This window comes from Crinia signifera, chromosome 4 (genome assembly GCF_055691185.1).
Source record: "Crinia signifera chromosome 4, ASM5569118v1, whole genome shotgun sequence".
Taxonomy (NCBI): Eukaryota; Metazoa; Chordata; class Amphibia; order Anura; family Myobatrachidae; genus Crinia; species Crinia signifera.
This window is the reverse complement of record NC_139220.1, coordinates 90575599-90599085: the sequence shown is the minus strand read 5'-3', so window position 1 is coordinate 90599085 and position 23487 is coordinate 90575599. Positions and strand designations below refer to the sequence as shown.

Here is a 23487-nt window from a genome sequence, read left to right as displayed (position 1 = left end):
TGTCTATATTGTGGTTTTTGTGGATTATATTTCAATTCACTTACAGAAAATACACTCCTCATTTCCAAGCCACACAAAAATGTGGCACAAATTATCCCATACAGAATGAGGATTATCTTCTGGGCTGTAGAGACACATGCCATAGATCCTCCTCCTCTTACTGACATCTGTGATTATGACATACCAGTTTTCACAATGCCATACAAAACATCAAAATATAAAAACTCAATCAAGTACAAATAAGGGGGAAGAGAAACAATAGCTTCATTAAAAACCAGAACAAAAAAGGCAATTATATTACAAAACTACAGTACAAAAAGGAAATCCATCATGCCAAACAAGCAGGATTCTACAGGTCTCAGTAATAAAATCTGCACTTCAAAACAAAATTCATTAATTTTGAAAAAGGGAGGATGTTTTTGTCTGAAGTTTACAAGACAATAAGTCAGGGGTGTCCAAACTTTTTGCGACGAGGGACAGATTTTGTGAAGTGTAAATGTGTGGGGGCCAACCATTCAGACTGACATTCTTTGAATCATTAATCACATCAAAATGGTCCCCCACTCTGCCCCCATTCACTGTACGTTTCCCACTCTGCACCTATTCACTCTGTCCTCCAGCCTGCCCCCCTTCTCTTAATGTCCATCAGTGCCTCCATTCATTGTATATCCCCAAGCCTGACCCTCCTTCATAGTATGACTCCCATTCACTGTATGAACCCCATTCACTATGTACCCCACTCTGCCTCCATTCACTGTATGTCCCCCAGCCTGCCCCCCCTTCTCTGAATGGCCATCACTGCCTCCATTCACTGTATGTCCCCCAGCCTGAACCTCCTTCACTGTATATCCCCCACTCTGCCCCCTCCCTTCTCTGTATGTTTCCCAGCCCCTTGTGTGAGCCAGAGGAAGGAGAGGCAAAGCAGGCACTGCAAGGACAGGAGATGCTTGGGCTTCAGCTGCTGCCCTCCTCCGCTCTGCATGTTATGGGAGCAAGTTTCCCCCTTGCTGCCCCCCTCCCCAAACACTGCTGTCACTGTGATTGTGGAGTAGGGCGATATACGATTGTAGCAGCAGGGGTAGGACGCCAAACACATCTGACTGTCACGGCCAGCACCTCCTCACTGCAGCAGACAGCAAGGTAAAGGCGTGCTTTAGTGTCCTGTGCTTCCCACATCTGATGCTCTGCCCGCTTCCAGTTGAAGGCTGCGGGCCGCTTGAAATGACAGCACGGGCCGCAATTGGCCCCCGGGTCTGACTATGGACATGCCTGCAATAACTACTTAAGGAAGAAGGATTTCCCCCTTTTTTAAACTTGAAAACTCTAGAGTTTCTCAGTGTCAAGACATGGAAGATTGGGCTATTTATTTCTATCCAGTCATATCCCGGCTTCTAGAATTTCTTTAATGTAGGGTGTTATTGTCAAGTTATCCGTTTGACTAGAAATTCTCAGGGGCCAAATAATATATCATAGGAGACTGCAGCCATTCATATGAAAGTGAACCTGAGTTTCTTGAAGTCATAACTTCAAGGCTTTCTGTACAGTGAGGAATTGTACCCTGGTGATATCACAGACCAGCAGACAATACATTATAACGTGGCACATTGTTTGTAAAAAAAGTGGAGGTTTTTTGAAACATTGGGAGCCATTGTGTAGTTGCTAGTACAAGGAGATGAGGAGGTCCTCTTTTAGCCCGCACTACCAGTAAATACTTAGATACGCTCTTTTACTTATTAAGAACATTTTCAGTTCTAAACAGGAGTTAATTTAGGAGGGGAATTTAATTGCTGCTGTAATTTAGTGATATCAGTCGGGAATACACATATATCTGGGAACTTACCCTGCATCCTATGTGGTTTTATCTGAAAGACCAACATTTTTCATATTGGGGAGGAGTGTAATTGCTTGGAATAAACATCGGCCATGAAATTGTGGTAAAAGGCCTAATCCGGGGCGGAGTTCCTCCTATATCTGCTTTCTTTTCTTACCAGGTGCCAAGGAAATAACAAACACAATTTCTTGGAATACAATGAGCCACAACACATTTAGCTAGGCCTAAATCTGCTGGTATACTAAAGAATAAATCCATTACTGGGATACATATGCAAGTAATGGTTCCCCCCCAAAATGAAGTCTCCACCTGCATAAGCTTCCTACAAGTAGAACTTGAACAGCCCCAGTTTCCTATTTCTCTCGGCTGTAGGAGGATATCTGGGAAGGGTAAGTAGGATTGGGCATGGCACCTGAGACCTCTCCCTCAAACCGTCCCTCAGGTTTCACCAATTTCCACCCAATGGTAAAGACAACCTTCCTTCTTTCTAAATCCGCACTGGCTTATGTGTTCTATATGTGTGCCAGTGTGGATATCCTGTCCTTGGTAGTTATAACATTCTAATGTCTGTTTGCTTTGATGTATGCTCTACATTCCATACAAATGTGTATAAAGTATATAAATATTAATTCAATGCAGACGTTCACCATGAATAGCTGCTCAGCTGAACAAATCCCACATGGCTTACACACTGCAGCGTGAGAGCATGCACTAGTTCTGTACCTTGTCATGCTTCCTTAGCAGCTCATGACGCTGTAAGAAATATTGGTCCTTCAGTTGTTGCTTCATCAGTTGGTGCCTTTCCTGCAGGTGGCGCTCTTCCAGTTCCCAAATGCAGGCTTCTCTATCTTTATGAAGAAAGGAATTTTATAATTAGCCCAAGCAGTAAACCTCTTTACAAAAAACAAAGAAAATCCCACTTTATTTATAGGTCGGAGGTTTACAAAGCTGCTTAGTGGAACCCAACACCAAAATGTTTCACTGACACTTGCATCAGATGCATAGTCACCCTGCAATTAATACTGCATATATTATGCTAAGGTTTGTATTTTGCCCTCTGTAATGTTGTTTCCAAAAGTGCAAATGTATACCGCACATACTGTTCCGGCATTGCGTACATGCCCCTGTGCTGGTGGGTAATTACATGGATTCACGGTCCAAACCTAAGCCAGCTGATGGGACGAGTTGCTCAGGTTGACCATGTTCCTTGCTTAGTACAGATTATGCTTTCTCTCCCATATGCAAATAAATATAATATACAATATAAAATACAGAACATGTTTTATTTTGCGGGAAGATGCAGTCTTTATGCCCTCACAAAATGACTTCCATTTTTCAATGTCCTCTAGAGTCTTTAATTATTTTAATGGGTGTCATGTTGCACCTTGTGAGGCACATTTGTAGATCTCCTGACACCATGTAATATAAACACAGAAAAATGATAATCACAGTCCTAATGTCCTCACTTATTACCACCTTACGACATGAACTAGGCTGAAAGTGGGTGAAGGGTAGCAGGATGGACTTTCTCTCTGCTCTTCCCACCAGGCAATATTACTCCTAAAATCTACAGATATGAAAACCATCTAAGGAGTTAAGGGAGCTCTTAGTGCAGCCGTGTCCAAACTATGGCTCCAGCTGTTGTGAAACTACAAGTCCCATCATGCCTTGCTACAGTTTTGCTATTAGGGTATGCTAAAACTATGGCAAGGCATGCTGGGATGTGTAGTTTCACAGCAGCTGGAGGGCCATAGTTTGGACATGCCTGCCTTGTAGGACATATTAAGCATCCCCCCTTCAGCAATGTCTTAAGGAGCCTGAGTGTGGTAGATTTGCACAACAAACCTTGTCATGCAGTATCAGAAGAGCTGTATTAATAAGGTGTGACAAGTTGTGTGAGGAACAGATCTACTATGTAAAGAGAGGGCGAGCTAAGAAAGACTGGTGACACAGAAGTTAAAAACTACAATGACACAGATGTATTGGCACTACATTTGCACACTGTCACCTTTTGGTTCCCTACAGTCTTGCGGCTCTGCCTTTAGCACCCACCACGCTCTACCCCCGTAAAGTACAAATTTAAAACTATGCCTATAAAATGATTGTCTTTTTTTTTTTTTTGTAAAACCACACAATCAGTAGAGCACAATAGTCCGTCCTGTGTGGTCACCTCTGAGGAGCTGCTGCTTCTTGTTCAGAAACTCCTTCTCCTTGTTATAGATCTCTTTCTTGTTCTCCAAGGTGATGACGCTCATTGCCAGAGACATATCCTCCTTCTGCTTGTTTAAGAACTGCTGCTCCTGCAGGTAGTACACAGAAGAGGCTCAGACGTGAGCAGTGTCAGCAACACAATAAGTTACTAGTCTGGAACATTAATGCAAGGAATTTCCTGATGGGTTCAAATCATGTAAATGCAGCCAGTGTTTAAACTAGTGAAGTTAAAGAAAAGCACAGCCTGCAACTGTGCCGCAGATCTCAGTGCTACATTCCTCAGATTACTGGGAACACAAAAGCCGCAAAGAAACTAATCCAAGAAGCACTTGGCAGATCTGCAGTTTCAGGTTGTGAGTCCTGAATGAGATAGTTCCTTTAAGAACAGAGGTGTAGTGTTACCTTAAAGGTAAGCCATACACCTTGTTCAGGGTCTTGCACAATGACTGCTTTCAATGGGACTTTTTATAAGCAAGACATTTCTATAACTTAGGAAAATTCAGATACCCAGCTGTCCCTTTGAGGGAATCCGGGTGCTAAAATGCCCTTTTAAGAAAATACTGTAAAATTCCCACTTATGGATCTACATACAGTACATGAATGAGGTACAGAATGAACTAGAAACTAAACATAAGCAATGATCATTTCGGACGTAGACGGCCCTTTTCACCACCCATAAATGCATTAAGCAAACACTTATTTGTGATTTCAGCTTCATTATATCTCTCATTGCAACAAACATGCCAGCTAAGCCCCACAAATAGGTCATGTTCTGTTGGTACCGTCGTTTGCTTTCTCTGCGCAAATTCCTCCATTTTCAGTTTCATACTTTCTTTACGTTGGTTCCTTGGCAGTTTCTCCACAGAGGCTTTCACCTGTAGACATGGCAGAGGGCGAAGGGGGAGTGACTTTAGTATAAAAACAGTATGAGCAAGCAGGAAGTATTTAAAAAAGAACATAATTATTTTCCGTTGGAGCGAACACGGCCCTGACACACATAACAAGCTTCCTCTCCAAATTAATCAGACCTAAAAAGTTCTCTGTATATGTAATATTAAAGAAGCCAGTACATTTTTTATAAAAGTGTAACTTCTTTTAATCTATGTAATAAAAAATATATATAATATAAATCATTTGCTGGAGAACACTTAAAAAATATCTTATTAACATATAGCAACGCATTACAATATATTTCCAAAACACATTCTTTTCCCCGGTTTCTCTATTTCTTTGTGCGGCCCGAGCAGGATGAGCATCTGGACATTGGCAATGTGATTTGTTTCATCTTAAAGTAACTTTTTAGTTGGTGTACAGAGCTGTATAAAAGAAATGTCAGCTATATATACGTATTTATCCAGCCAGAGGCCTGTGAAGTTACCGCTCTTTTGTGGATCTTAAGTTGCTCAAGGAACCTTGCATGAGCCCGCTCTTGCTCTATTCGAATACGCTTGGACTCATCCCTCCTTCGCACTGCATGCTCTTGCTCCATGCGCTCAATTTGCTGTTTTTGCTGCCGCTCCAGCATTTCCAGCTCCGTGTCATAGAACTTTTTCTTTGCCTTAGGGACAGAGATCATATAGAAATGTAAGCCTATACTACATAGTGAGCCAGCAATGGCATGCATACGGTTCTCTACATACTCTACAGTCTGTAGAATCATAGGGATGATGTATCAAGCAGTGAATTGAATAGCGTAGCGGACCAGTGGAGAATAGCCGATGGATAGAAACGGATTGGTTGCCAAGTGAAACCTGTTGCTAAGGGAAAAATCTCCACTGGTCCATTTCTCTACTCTTTTCACTGCTTGATACATCGACCCCTATGTTCTCCAAGTTATGGCATTCTGAAGTTGGTATGACATACCCAAACCCCCTGTCCTAAGCAAAAAGATGGCGTTCAAATACTTTAATAAACCAAACACTTGTTGCTCCTATTATATAGTAATAATTTAGTAAAAAGTAATAGTTGCTGTAATTTAACGCAGTTATGAAACAGGAGTGAACATATTATCATATATCATTTTACACACAGTATGTCATTGTTCTGTTATCAGTTATGTAAAGGTAGATAGGATGACTATTATGACTGTATTATGCTTCTATGGTCTTACTGAAGGAAGTTCAAAGAAAAAATGTCTCAAGGTCACAAAAATCTTATCTGTAGATAACTTCTTCATGTAATATAAGGAATATAAATATCTATATAAAGCGACTTGAAAGTTACGTTTCTTCCCTGCTCATCCTTTTTGAATACAAAGCTTTACTTTCAACTTTTTATCTGTAATAATATTTTTTTACTTTTTCTACAATTATTTTAAACTTAAAAAACGAAGCCTTTAATGTTATGTGACAGAAGTCGTACATACATTCATTTCCTGTTCAAAGCGCCGTGTCATCTGCTCCTGCTGCAGCAAATGCTTTGTATTCAGTTGGGTCTGATTCCTGTGCTCCTCTTTCTGTAATAATCTCAATTCCCGCAGCTCCTGGCGCCTAAGATGAAAATAAATAAATATATTCATTCTTGGTTTGGTACCTTCTGCAAGTTTTCCCTATAGGTGTCTCTTTCGCCACCTGCATGGTGATAAAATATTTAAGCTGGTTACACATTAGATGAGTTTGGGACATTGGGATTGGCAGAACCCGGTGGGGGAGCTGGCATCAGCAAGTGCATACACAATATGCCGATGCTGGTCACCGAGCGATGCTGGTAGTGGTGTGTTTGAGTAAGGACCATGCTTTCACTAGTAATACCCACCGCCACCCTGCATGTACAGATGACAAAGCTATCTACCCTCAGCAGTGCACATCGTTAATATAGTGCATGCACATTACATGATATGCACAAAAATATGGTTAACCATGGTTATTCTACATATTGATTAATATATATTCGTCTAGTGTGTACACACCATTAGACTTACAAGATCTTTTAAAATGGTTCCATAATTTATATTATCTTGTATACAGTATATACACAAATCTATATAGTGTTTCTTAATAGTATCAAGAAGGTGCATTAAAGTTCTTTTGGTGTGTTTCCTAGGCCAGGTGCCAATGTAGCATCTGTATACAATATCTAGAATTCAGCCAAAAGTGGGGATTGTTTCCATCTTCCCCTTCCTGGCATATGTTCTTTATAAGCAGCCTTCATTACAATAGAAAGTCCTGGGCTGTTTGTTTTTGTCTTTGAGCAAAGAATGATGACCACCTGCCAGGTACCATAGGAAAGGAAGTGGGAGGCCACATTGCGGTCTTTATTAAAATCAGGTGATACATGTTGCCACAAGCGAACACAACTTTAAAAATTATCCTTTTTTAATTATTTATTATTTAGCAGAAAGCAAGTTAGAAAAAAAAGTGTAGAAAATAAAAAACACATTTATTTGAGAAATCCTTACTTCTTCCTTTTTGCACAAGTACCATTCAACATGATAAGAATTCATGCAATAAAATGCAATAATAAAATAAATCAAATCTGTAAAAGTAGTCTGCTGGGTACCTCAGAAAGCGCATCTCCTCATCTTTTTTGTCATCGTCCCCAATAATCTTCGAGGTTGTGATGCTGACCTCCACACCGTCTACTACATATCTTCTTGTACGTTTCAGAGTCTTGTTGTGAAGGCGAGTATCCTGCAACATGCCAATAGTTATACAAGTTATACCGTATATCCCCGATTTACTTTCACTGCAGCGTTGGAAAATTAATATCATAATTCAATAAATCTGATGTCGTGGACACACAGAATTACTGCTGCATATGTGACAATGGCCCTTATTCTGATCGGTGCGGATATATCCGCGTGCGTTCGGCCCGCCGATGTTTTGTGTCTGCGCATGTGCAGAGGCGTTTCTGCGCATGTGCGAGCGGGGCGTACGGCCAAATCCCGCATGATATGTGAACACTCCGAACAGGGGGTGGAGAGGGGCGTGAAGGGCTATTTGGGCTCATTACCATATGCATACGCCCAGCGTTTCATGGGAGTTCCCATGAAAACGCTGGGCGTACGTATGGTAATGCGGCCGTGACGCACGTGTAGGGGGCGGACATATGACATCGCCGGATGTCAGCTGCCTGCCCAGATCCCTGCTTTTGCACGGAAAAATGTCCGTGTAGTCTGAGGTTGCGGGTGCTGGTGGAGCACACGGTCCTGCATTCGATGGTCTGCGACCATCGAATGATGGGGGAGGTTCCCTTAGATGGAGGAGGCGTATCCCGTGAAAAATACACGTGTGGTCCGTTCGGACAGCTTCTTACCGCATACGGACGGAGTTGGCGATCCGTATGGAAGGCGGGGTTTCGCACGCACGGTCCTGCCCGCATAATCGGCTCCGGCCGCACCGATCAGAATAAGGGCCAATGTGACTATTGTACAGTTTTTTTAAAAAAAAAACTGACAACCTGTAGAGGGCAATCTGTCTCCAATTTAAAGGTAAACTACATTGCAAATATGTAAACAGAGTTTGACGGCAGGCATGAACCACTTGGACCATCTAGTCTGCCCAATTCTTACCCTTTGATCCTTCGTTCTATGTAAGGATAGTCTTAGGTCTATCCCAAGCATGTTTTACATTGAACAATGCCTGTACAAGAACTAAAAAAAAAAGTCTTCATATTTGACTTAATATGATTTATTATTTTGGTACTTATGTATTATCTGGGCGCCCGATTTTTTCATTGCATGCCACTACTTAAGGCATGCGATGCGATTTTTCATTGTAAAGACCCGATTTTTAATTGTATAGTCAACCATGGGTGATTTCATACCCCCACTATCCAACTACGCACGGAGTCGATTTTATATAGAAAAGAATAAGGACATGTAGTTTGCACTAACATGTACTATCAGGAGGCGCAGCAGTGTGCATCACAATAATAAACAATATTTTTTATCAATGTAAAATTTTTATTTAAAACAATAAAAAATGCAATAACAACAATACATATATGTGCACTTTAGAAGTTTTTCAATTGCAATTGTATAACAGACATACAAGACAAACAACATTTAACACACAGAGGCTTTTTTGAGCATCTGTGTGTTAAATGTTGTTTGTCTTGTATGTCTGTTATACAATTGCAATTGAAAAACTTCTAAAGTGCACATATATGTATTGTTATTATTGCATTTTTTATTGTTTTAAATAAAATTTTTACATTGATAAAAAATATTGTTTATTATTGTGATGCACACTGCTGCGCCTCCTGATAGTACATGTTAGTGCAAACTACATGTCCTTAGTTTCTTAGTCCCAGACCCCAAAATTCCTAGTGGCACTGAATTATTAGATGGTCCTTGCTCCCACCATTGGAATTCAAACCCGCCCATTATGTAAATAGCCTTTAATATGAAAGATTTTCAGCAAAGTCTTTCGCCTCCTGAAAATCTCTTGCTCTTTGGGGAAAATAGCTCAGTGTGTGTACGCACTACTTTGGTGAAAGGTATATCTGTCAGAGATTTTGGCAAAGTCTTTTCAAATGAAAATCTTCTAGTGTGTATGGGCCTTTACACTTTGCAAAAGATCTCCAGTAGAGTCTGGCAAAGTTAAGAATATTCCTTAAAATGACCATGAAAAAATGTCAGTGGTACACAATACAATGATCAACATTTTGTAGATTAAAATTATATAAAATAAATCAAACCTAGGTTGGGTTGAATGGACTATAAACATTCTTAACACTATTTCTGCAGTCGCCCCAAACAGCCTTCTTGTTGCACAAGGACCATGTTACGGTTTGTGCTGAGTCGTCTTTGCATGAATGTGTGTCTTAATCACAATGCAACAAAAACTGCAACACTTTAATCTGTGTGACTGTTAAACAGTTTTTATTAACAGCGTACGACTGCCATTTAACATTAAATAACATTTGCTATAGTGGCAAGGGGTGTAATAATTACTCAGGGAAGGAAGGGCCGTCTATGAAGATTTATTTGTTACACAAAATACTTTGGATTCATTTATATCCTTGTACACATGGCAGTATTTACCATACAGAATAACAACACAGCTGCAGCACAGAAGTAGATGTTAATCGTCCAACTTTCAAAATAGTGTTTACCAACCACCATATCGTATGCTGAAGGTACAGCCATGAGAATATGTGGCGCACTGTAACTTATTTTGTAGCCTATAACACCGCAGGCTGCAGAAGTTCTAAATAGGGTTAGGCATGAATGTTTCAGCAATTGCAATTCTTAATATGTACATAGAATTTGTAATTGATCAGACATTGCTAGTAAACAAAGGAGAGGTCAGATGGTGATAACATTTCAGGAATGCTAAGAAGCAGGTTGGTGGAGTGATTCCAGGAATCACCGCTGTGATGCCAGCAAACTGGATGAATCATTTACAGCTTCTTCAAAACCAGAAATGAAACACAAATGTAAGCTATACTGGCTACGTGCACATTGCAGTGATGTTGCACTAGTGTGATACTATGACAGACGCTACCACCACCACCGCACACGTCTACCAATTGTATGTAAATCTGTTTGTCGCGCTCTCTCAATTAGCAAGTTGTTTACCCTTAATCTTTTTTGTCGCAATGCTTCATGGTATAAAACATTTACATGAACCCATCCAGTGACCAAATGGTATAATACTGTTTCTCAGAATTTAGTGAGGAGGAAAACTTGGGGAGACCGCAGAAACATAAGAGCTAGTGTCGGCGTCCATGAATGAGAACAGCAGCAAATGCACCATGACCAGTAATACTGATACCGCGTACAACAATCCAAACAAGCAAGACTTATGTGGGCCATACATTTGACTGACAGTCAGAGAATTAGGAAATTCAACATGGTTTCAAAATGTTCGACATTCTGATATCCAATCATTTCAGGTCAGAATCCTAGTTTCACTTAATCCTGGCATTGGCAAAATGGAGAACTGCGTAGGTACTAGATGTATGGACTACTTTATCTTTCACAAAGTTAGCAGCAATACTCTTTTCTCTGGGTAATGACAAATACCGAGCTAACTGACTTGCCAACTCTGCTACATGCTGCAAAATCATTATCGCTACAGAGAGAATTATTTGGTCAGCTATAGGTTGTTGTTGTTATAATAAATAATAATAATAATAATAAAGTGATTTGTAAGGCAACACAGTGCTTCATAAAGCTGGAGAGAATGAATAAAACAGGGATATAAAAAGTCAGCCAAAGCAAAAAGCTTACATTGTAGTAGGAAAGGGCAGGGTAGAATAGGGCAGGGTAGAATAAGTGGAAGTGGAAGTAGAATAGCAGTGATGATAGAGCAGTGTAAGAAGTAGGGTAGGCGCTAACACACTGATCTTAAGAGTGTTTATAGGTTTGAATGCTGTAAGAGTAAAATTCGACATGCTTTATGTTTTATAACATATGGGTATGGGAAGTGGAGAAGACATAAAGGGATCAATCATATTAGTGCCAATGGGTGTGAGTTGCTGTTCGGGCGCCGTTTAAACTCTGAAAATGGCACCCAAATTAAGCAGATATCGCACCCTTCCCAGGGCCGAATTTTCTTACTTTTAAGCTAAATTAATCCGCAGTAAAGTGCGCCCGGTGCCGTGATGATTCATCTGCACCTAATAGGATCGACCCCTAAGACAGGAGTGGAAGATGAAAGGGCACTAGGGAGACTATACTGTAAATGGATGTGGTTAATAAAGCTTGTGATAGAAGTTCCTTAATACGAACCATTGTAGGAAAGCCAATGGAGGAATTTTCAGAGGGGTGCTGGGATGTAGATTAAAAGAGGATTAGCCAGAACTACAGTATTTAGAATTGATTAAAAGGAAAGATAAGATGATAGAAGAAAGCTTAAGTATTGTCTTAATTTGGAAAAGTGTGTATTCTAGTTTAAAAGGTAATGGAAAGGCAAGTGTCTTGCGATTGTAAGGAGTAATGGGCCCTACACACAGAGCGATATTCAGCCACATTCTGAGCAATTTTACACAATTTTACTAAATCTCCTAGAAAGTGGCTGACTATGGCTGTGTGTGTAGCCCACACAGCAATCCAGATGCACCTGTCTCCAGGACCTTGATGTAGAACAGCCCTGCTGGTTAAATTCAAAGCGATCGCTCCAAAAGGCCCTGCACATCTCCGCATGTGTGGTGACCTTCTGAGCGATCACAGAAGCTGGTGAAGGGTCCAGAGCATTCAACCGTGGCAGTGACTTCCGTACAGCTGAAGGAGGAGGTGGTTTGTGGTGGCTGGAGGAAGCAGCAGGCCCTCAGGAGAGGTGCCACTGGATGCCATGGTGTTCTGTGTGTTGGGTTCCGCTGCTGCAGACACCCGTCCTCTTATTTTAGCCAGTACACACCAGTGGGAACAGCTGCGAGAATGTGTCTTGACATTCTCGGCTCCTCCCCTGAACTGGGAGTTAGTCCCACCCAGCCAATCAGGAGTGGGCATGAGGAAATCTCTGCTCCTGATTGGCGATGACTAACTCATTCTCACTGCTGTCCCCAGGTGTGTACCGGCTAAGAAGAGGACATGATCTTCACTTGATGGCTTGGTGAGTTTAATTTCCTTCCACAGGTACCCAAACTGATTGTACTGGATTCCCACTTGCTGGGACTTGTGGTTCCACAAAAATACATAATTATTAATTTTATTTTTAACACTCCAATCAGTCCGATGCCCACCGCCCTGAGGCCAGCACAGGCTTCAGGCCGGGCAGGGGGTATCCTGTCTATGGAACTCTATGCCCCAAAAAGTTCTAGTATTTTACCAATGTCCCATTAGGTCCCAAAAAATGCAACCTAAATGTTAAGTTCTCCTGCTAATATTATTTAGTATTTATTGCTGTAAATGCAACTGCAAAGCACTGAGTCCTACTGGGAGAAAAGTGCTACATAAATATTACAACTCAGGGGTTCCCAATCTTTTTCCAATCACGGCACCCTAGAGTATCAGAATTTTGCCACGCCCCCCCCCCCCCCCCCAAAAAAAAATATAAAATTAAGTCGTTTGTGTTTATATGTGCTACTTAGGTTCAGTTATGTGTTAAAAGGGCAGGATTTGCTTCGGTTTGTACACATTTTCCGATTGGCAGCCTTCAGCATTGGTTTTGTCCATGAATAATTGATAAAATAATTTGAATTGGTCCTGGGCCACTAGCCGGGGGCACCCCAGCAAGTGTCCAGAGGCACCCTATCAGTGGCGTAACTACTTATATCGTGCCCCCCCACCGCAATTCCCCCCCCCCCCCCATGCCCATACTCTCCCAGCGCTGGCTCCTGCTGCTATAATGAAAAGTGACTCTTAGAAAATGGCCGCCCCCATACTGCAGACAGAAAACAGTCTGCAGTATGGGGGCAGCCATTTTCTAAGTGTCCGTTTTCATTATAGAAGCAGGAGCCGGCGCTAGGAGAGACGGGACTGTGACGGCACGGCAGGCAGGTACCGGCAGACAGCAGCGGGTAACTATAGCCCCGCAGACCCCCGGCGCCCAAACTTTCTCTGCGCCTCCCCGCCACCCCGGGGGGCTGCGGAGCTATGGTTACGCCACTGCACCCTATGGAGTCACGATCTGAAATCCATACACATGGAGATTAACAATTCTTTAGCGAAGACATTTTATAACACTTTAGAAAAGTCAGAGGCAATCTTACCCGGATTGACAATGAGCCAGTCTCTTTATTTATGGAAAGATCAGCAGAAAGGTTCAAGCTGAGGTCCACACTGTCCGAGGCTGAATTACTTCCTGAATCAGAATCCCTTTTGGGTTTACTGCTGAAGAAACGAGAGTCGACACTTCCATTGGAAAGACGATCGTGATGGCTGCCCTTTGGCCTGTGGTTGTTATTTGTAGGTAGTCCATGGTCTTTTTCCCTGCCCTGAATGTGCTTTTCAGGTACCCAGTTGTTCCCTATGTGAGGACCAATTAATGGGTTGATAAAAATTATATCAGGTTTCACATCTTCTGCATCGTTAAGGTTTTGTCCAATGTCCTCAGAAGATATTTTACTTTCAGCTTTGCTGCTTATTGTACTATCAGGACTAGGTAGATTTGACTGTTCTGTGTGAGGCTTTATTCCATTACTTATGGGCTGCTTGTATCCTGCTTTATCCTTCTCCACATTAAAGGGGTATTTGCCATTATTCTTTGCAGTAGGCTAACCAACAGAAAAAACAACATTGTAAACGTCACTGGAAACAGTTCATTTGTATGACAAAGGAAATGTTGTTATACAACCTAACTGGTATCTGGTTGGTGGACAGACAAACGTGGCCAAATGTAATAGTCGCCAAGTTCGATGGCCGTGATGCCACCAAACTCTGCAAAACCACAGCTTGTAAATTATTGCCCCTTTAAAAAATCCTGTTTTGTCTAGAATCCTGCACAGCTGGCAAACTCAGAGGCTATTACAGTCTGCCAACAATGTCCAAGTTGACAGTCAGTAGGTCTCCACCATATTGTTTACTTTCATATTGCCAAAAGGTCAATACGAGTTGTTTTTGCTATTATCTTAACTTATTTATATTTGTATGTATTTATCTCCTGTCCTTAAATTCCCAATACATAGCATGATTCACTGACATGCCAAAAAAACAGAGAACATTGTCAATAAGTGGGATTGCTACTTACAGAGACTGGGTCTGGAGACTCCTCATCTTCTACTTCTCCATTTTCTTCTATTTCATCCAATACTTCAGCTTTCGCTTCGGCTACGAGATCCCGCAGAACTCGGATACCAACTACTTTGCTCACAAAGGGGTGCTGGTACATCAAAACAAACAGGGATGTGCATTAAACACTCACACAGTCTTCAGGCACAATACAGATATCTGGTAAAGGGGAAAGTACTTGCCTATTGTAATCACAACATGAAATTATTATATAGATGCTAGTTTCCTTAGCATGTACAGTAATGGTCGGTATAATGGACAGATGTAAAAAGGTACAAAAATCTTTGTTTGCAGTTCAACATTACTGTGATCAGGTAGTTAACACATTAATGGTAGATTTATCAACAAGAGATATTCTTGTTGTCACTCATTATGAATGATAAATGGTGCTCCAGCCAATCGGCTGCTAACTGTGATGTGACCGGTACTGATTGGCTGGAACACCATCTATTATTTTTACAATAAGAGAGATCAAGAATATCACTGAATGCTAAATCTGCCCCTAAGAACCTGACTGCAAAAGGTAGTGGCAAAATGGGCTGAAATCACTTGCAAAAAAATAGTATGGCACAGAAATTGCGTATCTATCTTCATAACATGTGCAGCGCGTTCGCTTTATTTTTACACTAAACTTAAGATTTCAGTTTGGACATACCTCACCCAAATCTAACATCTGTGGACTACATGCCAAAGCACACAGTATTTCCCCTACATAGAATAAATTGTAACATGGTTTGTTCCAGACAAAAAAAATACTTTTTTTTTTTCAGGCCCCAGGTTTTTGAGGTAAGTTTTTTGTCAGAACCAAGTCTAAAGCGGTAAATTTGCTAAGGTGGAAGTTCTATTAGAGATGGGATGTTGCTATGGGAACCAATCAGATTTGATCATCTTCTAGAAGGTGCTAAATAAGTAAGCAGAATCTGATTGGTTGATATAGGCAACATCATACCCTCCAACATGACCCATCCCATTAGGTACAAAATGCTCTGTTCCTGGACTTCCCTGCTAGTGACAGTTACAGATGTGAGCCTGCAGCACAGACCATTATTCAAAGAGGGGGAGTCACACCTACTGCCAGTGATGTTTGGGGTGGCAGCTGGTGTGGCAGCTGGTGTGGCTCCCCTTTTGAATATTGGACTGTGCTGCAGGCTCACATCTGTAACTGCCACTGGCAGGGAAGTCCAGGAACAGAGCATTTTGTACCTAATGGGATGGGTCATGTTGGAGGGTATGCAACATTCAATCTTCAATAGAACTCCCATCTTAGTAAACTTACCCCAAAGAGTCAGTGGCGCCATCTGGCATGATTTAAGTAGAGATAGATGTGGGCACATCGGTATATGGATGCAATGGCAGCTTGGGCTCAGTCTGCAATGACACCAGTGCAGACAGTACATAACATTCACAAAATAAGGACCTCCCAACTGGAGTATATAAATCGCTGCTTAGAAGAAAACATATTTGAATTAGCAAGAAATTAACATGTCTTTTCAGATATTTGTCTACCTGAGAACACAGCGTGCCACCACACCTCTCCCTCCTGTCTGATGTTTAAAGCATCCTATTCAGCAATGGTACATTTTCTTGTGTGCACTTTAAGATGCATGGTGTAAAAATATACAATATATAGCAACTTCTAAAACTGTAAAACAAGCATGAGGGACAAAAAACAAACAAACTGATATATGCAAAATCTTCAGCTAATCATTAGGGGGAAGAAGAAGCTTGGCTCACCTCCAGAAGTTGTACCGCGCTTGGCCTGGTCTCCGGATTCTTATCGAGAGCTTTTTTCAGGAAGTCCCGGAACTCCTGAGACCTTACAACACCACAACAGTTGGCAAAGTCATTACAGATACAGTACAAAAGGGAACATATCAAAAGCTTGAAGCATTCCTTCTTAGCTTACTCACTTCCCTAGCATATCTGGCTAAGCTCCAGCCCAAAGCTGCAAAGATGAACGCTTTATAAAAGTGGACAGGGGTCCCGAACATACTTATTGTCTAAATATGTAAAAGGAAGGTTTAGGATATTTATAGGAATAAACCTTCATGGATACACACCTAGGATATTGTACTTTAAGATTTTCCACTTATTTTGCTAAATTCCCCAGTTTTTAGATCTCTGTACAATAAAAAAATGGTGGCTCCGGTTTATAGGTCGAGAGTAATTAGTTCGATGTGCACTAGGTCGATACAAGCAATAGGTCGACATTGAAATGGTTGACACAAGTTTTTTACTATTTTTTTCACTCTTAACGATCCACGTGGACTACAATTGGGAATGGTAAAGTCAAAGCATGGCGAAGTGGGGGAATGCGTTACACTAATTGGGGGTCCATTGTTTGCTTGTGTCAACTTTTTGTCAATGTCTACCTTTTCCTGTATTGAACTTTCACTGTTGAACAATTTTAGACCGAATACTCCACAATTTGCATTCTGTTAATCAATATTAATGATCAGGGTTCTACAACAAAACAAAACACATTTTGTCAATCTATACTTTTTGCAATCACATACAAAACGGAAATAACTCAGGGTCACAAACTAAAATGACAACCCTTACCACTTTGAAGGAGCAGAGAGGGTGGGTGGCTCTGATTTGGCAATTTTCAACAAAACACGCATGGGATTAAGTTCATGGTGTGGAGGTTCAATCTGTGCCATTTCAATGAGCGTTATACCCAAAGACCAGATATCCGCTTTGTAGTCATATGGAGCGTCCTTCATAGTCTCACACATCACTACCTCAGGGGCCATCCTGGAAGCAGAGAATGAGAGGTTATGATAAAAAAAGGCATTTCTCTGTTATGTCCACTGCTGTATTTTTCCTAATGTTCTGTACTGCCATAACGGGGTAATGAACAGGGAAAATGTCTGTGTAAATGGAAAGCACATTGCTGCAAAACATTCCTCGTACATCTGGATATGAGTATGCTGCAATGCACAGAACAAAGCAGCTGGCTGTGACATCCAGCATTCCTAACTTAAAGCAGCGATCGCTCCTGGTGCTTACAATGATGTAGGAGAGGGTCCCTTTCATTACGCAGACAAGGGTGAAAGCTCACACGCCAGCTCACTTTTAAGAAGTCCTCATGTCATTACAGCCCTTCTCATTCTCCTGTGATAATGCGCTTTCCCCAATGGCCCAACTAAGGTCCAACTAACGGTGCGTACACACGTACAGATTTTTCTGTCTGATCTATCTGGTGGGAACAAAATACTGGAAATGTATGGGAGCAAATGACAATCAAAAATTTCCATCCAAATGAAGGAAAAAAAGAAAAAAATATATGCTTTGATAAATTTGTTATATCAGAACGATTAAACAATTTGTCTGACTGATCACTATCTGTTTTCAAATGTTTGGGAACAATTTTTTAATTGTCATTTGCTCCCATACATTTCCAGGTTTTTGTTCCCACCAGACCATGAGAATTGTACAGTTAGTGCTAGCTGAGCAAGCTCTTCATATGTTAGAACAATATTGGGGCTCTAGCTAAGTCTGGCATACATTGCACCAGTTTGCACTGTGCATGCCAACAGTAAGGTTCAGACCACCTGGCTAGGCTGTGATAATTCGCTGCAGTTAAACGCCACCCTGCCGACTGCACACCCACCATGCCGCCCGAATAACCACATACGATGCGAGCGCATGTGTATGCTTACATGCCATCCGCCCGTCCCAAGCAGACAAATGCTGGGAGGACCCCAGCGACCACCCCCTACCTGTCACTCAATTTAAAAAAAAAACCCTGGCTGACAGCTAGTGCAGATACAGACAACAGAGGACTGCGACAGCATAGTGAATTAAATGCCCAATTGTGTACATACATACACTCCTTTTAAGCACATCTATTTAGAATTGTTTTCCTTATGCCTATGTGGCTACCTCCACTTGAATTATGCAGTTACACTATTGTTGTATAATTTACGTACATGCCACCATCCCATAAATTAACTAATTGCATTACATTCTCTTTCCAGCTTTCTTTTATGTGCTTAGAAACCGTAATGCTCAGCTGTGGTTATGAGACACAACAGCTGGGACTGCATGGGCCAATAAGTTAATATTTAATGAGGGCAATAGTTTTAGGTTTTATTTACTTTTTTTATCTCTTTAAATCTGTTTTTATATGGGGGTGACTCAAGGCTCTCAAATGGATTTCCGCATATTAAGCGTGTTTCTTACTCACTGGTTACATTGGCTGCACATTTCCCCTTGTTTTCACTAAATACTAAGGAATTCCCCAAAGTGGTCTTGTGGAGCAGCCATACATAGTTCCCCTCACATAACAGAGAGGAGTATAGCCAGACTGCTGCTCTATGAAGAGAACCATGGAGACAAGAACGCACTGTATATAAATCCCCTCTCTCTGTACATTATATTCACTCCTGTAGAATGTTTAGCTCATCCATTCCTGCAATGGCTGACTTCCAGGGAACAGTCTGCCAAAACAACTTGCCCGGCTTAGATGGATCAGAATTGTTTAGTGACTGCTGAAAAGCTACAGGACAGGTTTTCAAATAAAGTAATTCCATGTGTGAAATTATTTAGATTGTTCCCATCTACAGACAATTCAGAGAGCTAACCTATGTGCATCACTCTACATTCCATCCTCACTACAGCTGTATAAGTTTCGCACACTCACCAGTATGGGGTGCCAATGAAGGAGTCTCTCCTTTGCAGAGTCTTCACGTTTCTTGCCGACACTCCGAAGTCCGCTGCAATACAAGAGAGAGAGGGGGGGAGAGAAGGAATCATTGAATATGGTATATAAGAGATCAGCTAGGTGCCATTGCTATCATGCTTGTATTTTTCATTATGATCCCTTGGGATCAGTTTTCTGCTCCATTTAGATCAGCGCTGGATTAAGCCTTTGGGGGGCCCGGGGTCCCTTTAAACAGGGGGCCCCCTCCCACTTGTTATTACTGACCGCAAACTGCACGGGAGATTATTACACTGTCAAAACAGAGTAAAGGCAGTATAAACGTAGTCAGTGGGGGGTAACTGCATGGGGAGGGGGAGATTAACATAAACATAAATATATACATAAAATACCACATGAAAAGCCTGTGTTTGTCCCTCTGTACCTTACTCTGTAGGAGCCCTGACGGGCTCAGCGCTGCCTCTAATTACCAAACCTCCCATGATGAGGCCACTGCTGCTGCGGTCCTTCGTGGGCCTGAGAAGTAGATGATGAGCTCCACCAAGCCTCTCAGCCTCTGACCTCTTGTGCAAAGTCTCATGGGACTTAGTAAACTCTCAGTAATGCATGGCACATGTGTGCAGTCAGTAAGCCTTGGCTCCTGATGCTCAGCACCATTAATAATTGTCACATTGGCAGATAGGCGAAGCTGCAGGACTACCCCACTCCCATGCACACAACGTTTAGCTAAAAAAAAAAAAAAAAAAAAATGTAAAATGACATTTATATTTAGCAATTATATAATACAAGTTATAAAGTTATAATGCAATGTTTAAGTGGGAAGATGTTCTGAGAAATAAATCCCATTATCATAGCTGGAATTTTACTGCTCAAAATGACAATTAAAGACATCCTGGATGGAAACCTCAACTAAATAGTTTTACTTCTTTTTCTCTGCACTTAACAGTTAAACTGGTCATACATCAGAACGACCTGCATAGGACATTATCGTATGCAGGTCATAAGAGTGATTGTATGTGCTTTACACCACACTACGACCACAAGCAAAGCCAATGTATCATATGCACAGCACTTATTTATGGGCGGAGAATCAACTGCTCGACCCGCAGGACTGTGCATCAAGTCGATATTTCTCTCGATGTGCACACAAATCGATCGCATGGCCTGTCGGAAGAATTGTCCCTTCGGGCCTGTGAACATTCAGGTGTATGGCCAGCTTTAAAGAAGCACAAAAGTCTGCATTTCTGGACTTCGCCAACAATAAGATGTTTATATACAGTATAGTGGTAGATGCTCAATTAGTTTATTAATACCACTCAGGTGCATTAGAGGGAGGGGGTAATACTGAGTAAGTAAAAATACATTGTTTCCCCCAGCTCAATGAATGGTATTAGTCTTGAACACTACATGATAAGATGTTCTAAGACTACTTGTGGAATGACATGATTTTTTAGATTTCCAGGAATCCTGTTGCTAGTGCTATGGCTTAGCCTAGTAACTATGCTGTTCAGCTCACAGCTACCTTTGCCCCATTTCCATGCATCATTAATCTGTACTTCACTGTAAGATGCTGGCCTATACTGCAGGTTGTTTAGTAGATCCGCCTGTAGTGTGGCATATAGTACTGCATGCAGCTCTGCAGAACTTCATTGATGTTGCTGCACTTGTTACCCTATTTATACTTCAGTCGACACATGTATTTGCGGAATGTGTGCGCAGGAGCCACATTAACAAGGGTACTTCAAGGAGGAATAAACTATGAGACAGTCAACTGTAGAATGCATAATAATAATAATGCTGTTACTAGCAACTGTGGCTATAGCCGTTATGGCTACAACCCATCAACTGCTAAAGATTGCGGTTGAAGCAGGACAGCTGATAATGAAGAGATACAAGTCTGGGCGTGTTCCCTGGGCAACACACTTCCTTGCATACTGTGTGTTCCCACTGAGACTGGTCAGGCAACCACAACTTGTTTTATTTTGTTGAATTTATGTAGCGTCACTATACAAAACAGTTACCTTTGGTGAGGAATCAACCGATAAAGAACCCTTTTCCATACCTCCCAACAGTCCCGATTTTAGAGGGACAGTCCCGATTGTCAGGGCCTGTCCCGCTGTCCCACCCGCGGGCGGCAGTGTCCCGCGGTGTGGGGGGGGGGGGGGGGGGGCTGTTGGGAGTCCCCCCTCTCAGCTGCTAAGCAGCGGGGAATAAACGCTGTGCGCATGCGCACAGCGTCTATTCCCGCAGCCAGGGGGCTGGGGGCATGGCTAGAGGCTCACAGAGCCTCTGGGTCATGCCCCCATAGCGGCAAAATGGGGGCGTGGCCTCGCAGGGGAGCCGTGAGTATAGGCCACACCCCCAAATTAAACCACCCCCCCCCCCGAAAATTTAAATGCGCCTCCGGCGCGCAGCAGCAGCGTCCCGACTGCTGATCTTCAAATGTTGGGAGGTATGCTTTTCTATAATATTATTTTGCTTTACTATAAAAGTGCCATGTGCACAAAAGGTATTCAGACTTTAGGCTGTGAATTTTTTTCCCCATGTCACCATATGAACATAGAAATCGATGACCACTTGGCCCAACTTATCCTTTTTGTACAATCTCATCTTGATACTTTATTTTGGTAAGGATATTCATATGCCTCTCCAAAGCATTTTTAAAATTGCTCTACTGTCTAAAAGACTCAATATACTATTCGATCTGGGTCCATATTCACCCAATTACAGTGTATTGGGACAAGAAAACGTCCCAGATTCCATGTGTATGACATCCGAGTCCATTTGCATCAAATTTGAGGTCATCAGCGGCACATTGGTATAGCATCCGATAAGGTCCCTGGTCAACCGGATATAAAAAAAATAAATAAAAACACACATACAAAAAGAATGGGTGGCCAATCAGAGGTTGCCCCCAAAATTGCATGCGATTTATAGCATGCAACATATGGCAGATCAAGTGCCAAATCGTAAGTGAGCCCTCCCGGGAAGCTGCAGGGAAGCTCAGGAAAACTGCATCAGACTTGTCCTTAGGAAAATTCGGCCTAGTGTATGGGTGCCTTTAACCTCTACCACCTCTGTTATGCGACTTCTCCCTCAGAGATTTTTGTCCATCTAGCTTCTCAGCTCAGCCATAACTACAGTATTGCAGTTATACCCTATTCTAAACAAAGTTTTTATATCCTGGCACTGACAATAGAATGATGAAATTGGGAACAAATCTATAAGCAGCACACAGGACAGGGGATGTGGCAATGAGCAAGGCAGCAGTCTACATAGGCAGAAAAGAGTGATAACTGCTCAGTGTGTAAAAGAGGGACAGCGAGAGAGCTCTCCATAAAACAGAAAGCTCCCAGAGAGGAAGAAGACTTGGCATATGACAAAACCGAATAATAATAAATATATATGCCGCCCTCCCGGGAATTTGTATAGATAGCTGCAGTATATATATATATATATATATATATATATATATATATATATATATATATATATATATATATACATATACATACATACATATATATACATATATATACATATATATATATATACACATATACATACATACATACACACACACACACACACATATACACACATACATATATATGCTACACGCACGAAGATTGACTCATTTGAGGGTATTCATCTCAATACAATCAAGAGTGATAAATCCCAGGACTGGCTGGCCCGCCTCAGCACACAAATTGAACAGTACCAAAAAGACCTTATTCAATTCAAAAAAGCAAAGTGTGAGACTGTCAATCGTGATTACGCTGAGTTCAAAGTCTATAGCTGGGCGTACGGCCGGGACCAACAAGAAGGGAGAAGACGCACACAACGCAGAAGGTATCAGTTTGACACAGATAGGTCAAGTGATCAACCTTCATCAAGCGACACAGAATGTGCCAAGCGGCCAAGAGGCAGAGGCAGGGGAAACCCGCGCCCCCCTCTAGGAGTTTTAACCCGGGCGAGGAGAGGACCCAACGACGTACTAGAACCCGGCGAGGAGGCCAGTGGGTCAGGCACGCGAAGAAAGAAAGCGTCCCAGAGGACATAACCCACAATTTGTCTTCCAGAATTCTCTCCCCCGCAGAACACGCTGTACTCAACAAAGGTCTTTCCTTCGTGCCCACCTCATCCCCTAATGACTTCGAG

At 41.9% G+C, this 23487-nt stretch overlaps 1 protein-coding gene across 1 annotated transcript in view; it reads right to left on the bottom strand.

Annotated features, from left to right (window-relative positions):
- The window catches only part of STK10 (serine/threonine kinase 10), a 111613-nt gene that overhangs the window by 11173 nt on the left and 76953 nt on the right, over nucleotides 1-23487 (bottom strand). The window contains exons 5-15 of the mRNA XM_083181984.1: nucleotides 19309-19381; nucleotides 17223-17417; nucleotides 16395-16476; nucleotides 14620-14751; nucleotides 13643-14146; nucleotides 7541-7671; nucleotides 6408-6531; nucleotides 5421-5600; nucleotides 4825-4917; nucleotides 4002-4131; nucleotides 2555-2679 (exon numbers count right to left, since the gene is read on the bottom strand). Of these exons, the coding sequence (XP_083038110.1) occupies nucleotides 2555-2679; nucleotides 4002-4131; nucleotides 4825-4917; nucleotides 5421-5600; nucleotides 6408-6531; nucleotides 7541-7671; nucleotides 13643-14146; nucleotides 14620-14751; nucleotides 16395-16476; nucleotides 17223-17417; nucleotides 19309-19381 (1769 nt within the window). The remainder of the gene's footprint in view (nucleotides 1-2554; nucleotides 2680-4001; nucleotides 4132-4824; nucleotides 4918-5420; nucleotides 5601-6407; nucleotides 6532-7540; nucleotides 7672-13642; nucleotides 14147-14619; nucleotides 14752-16394; nucleotides 16477-17222; nucleotides 17418-19308; nucleotides 19382-23487) is intronic.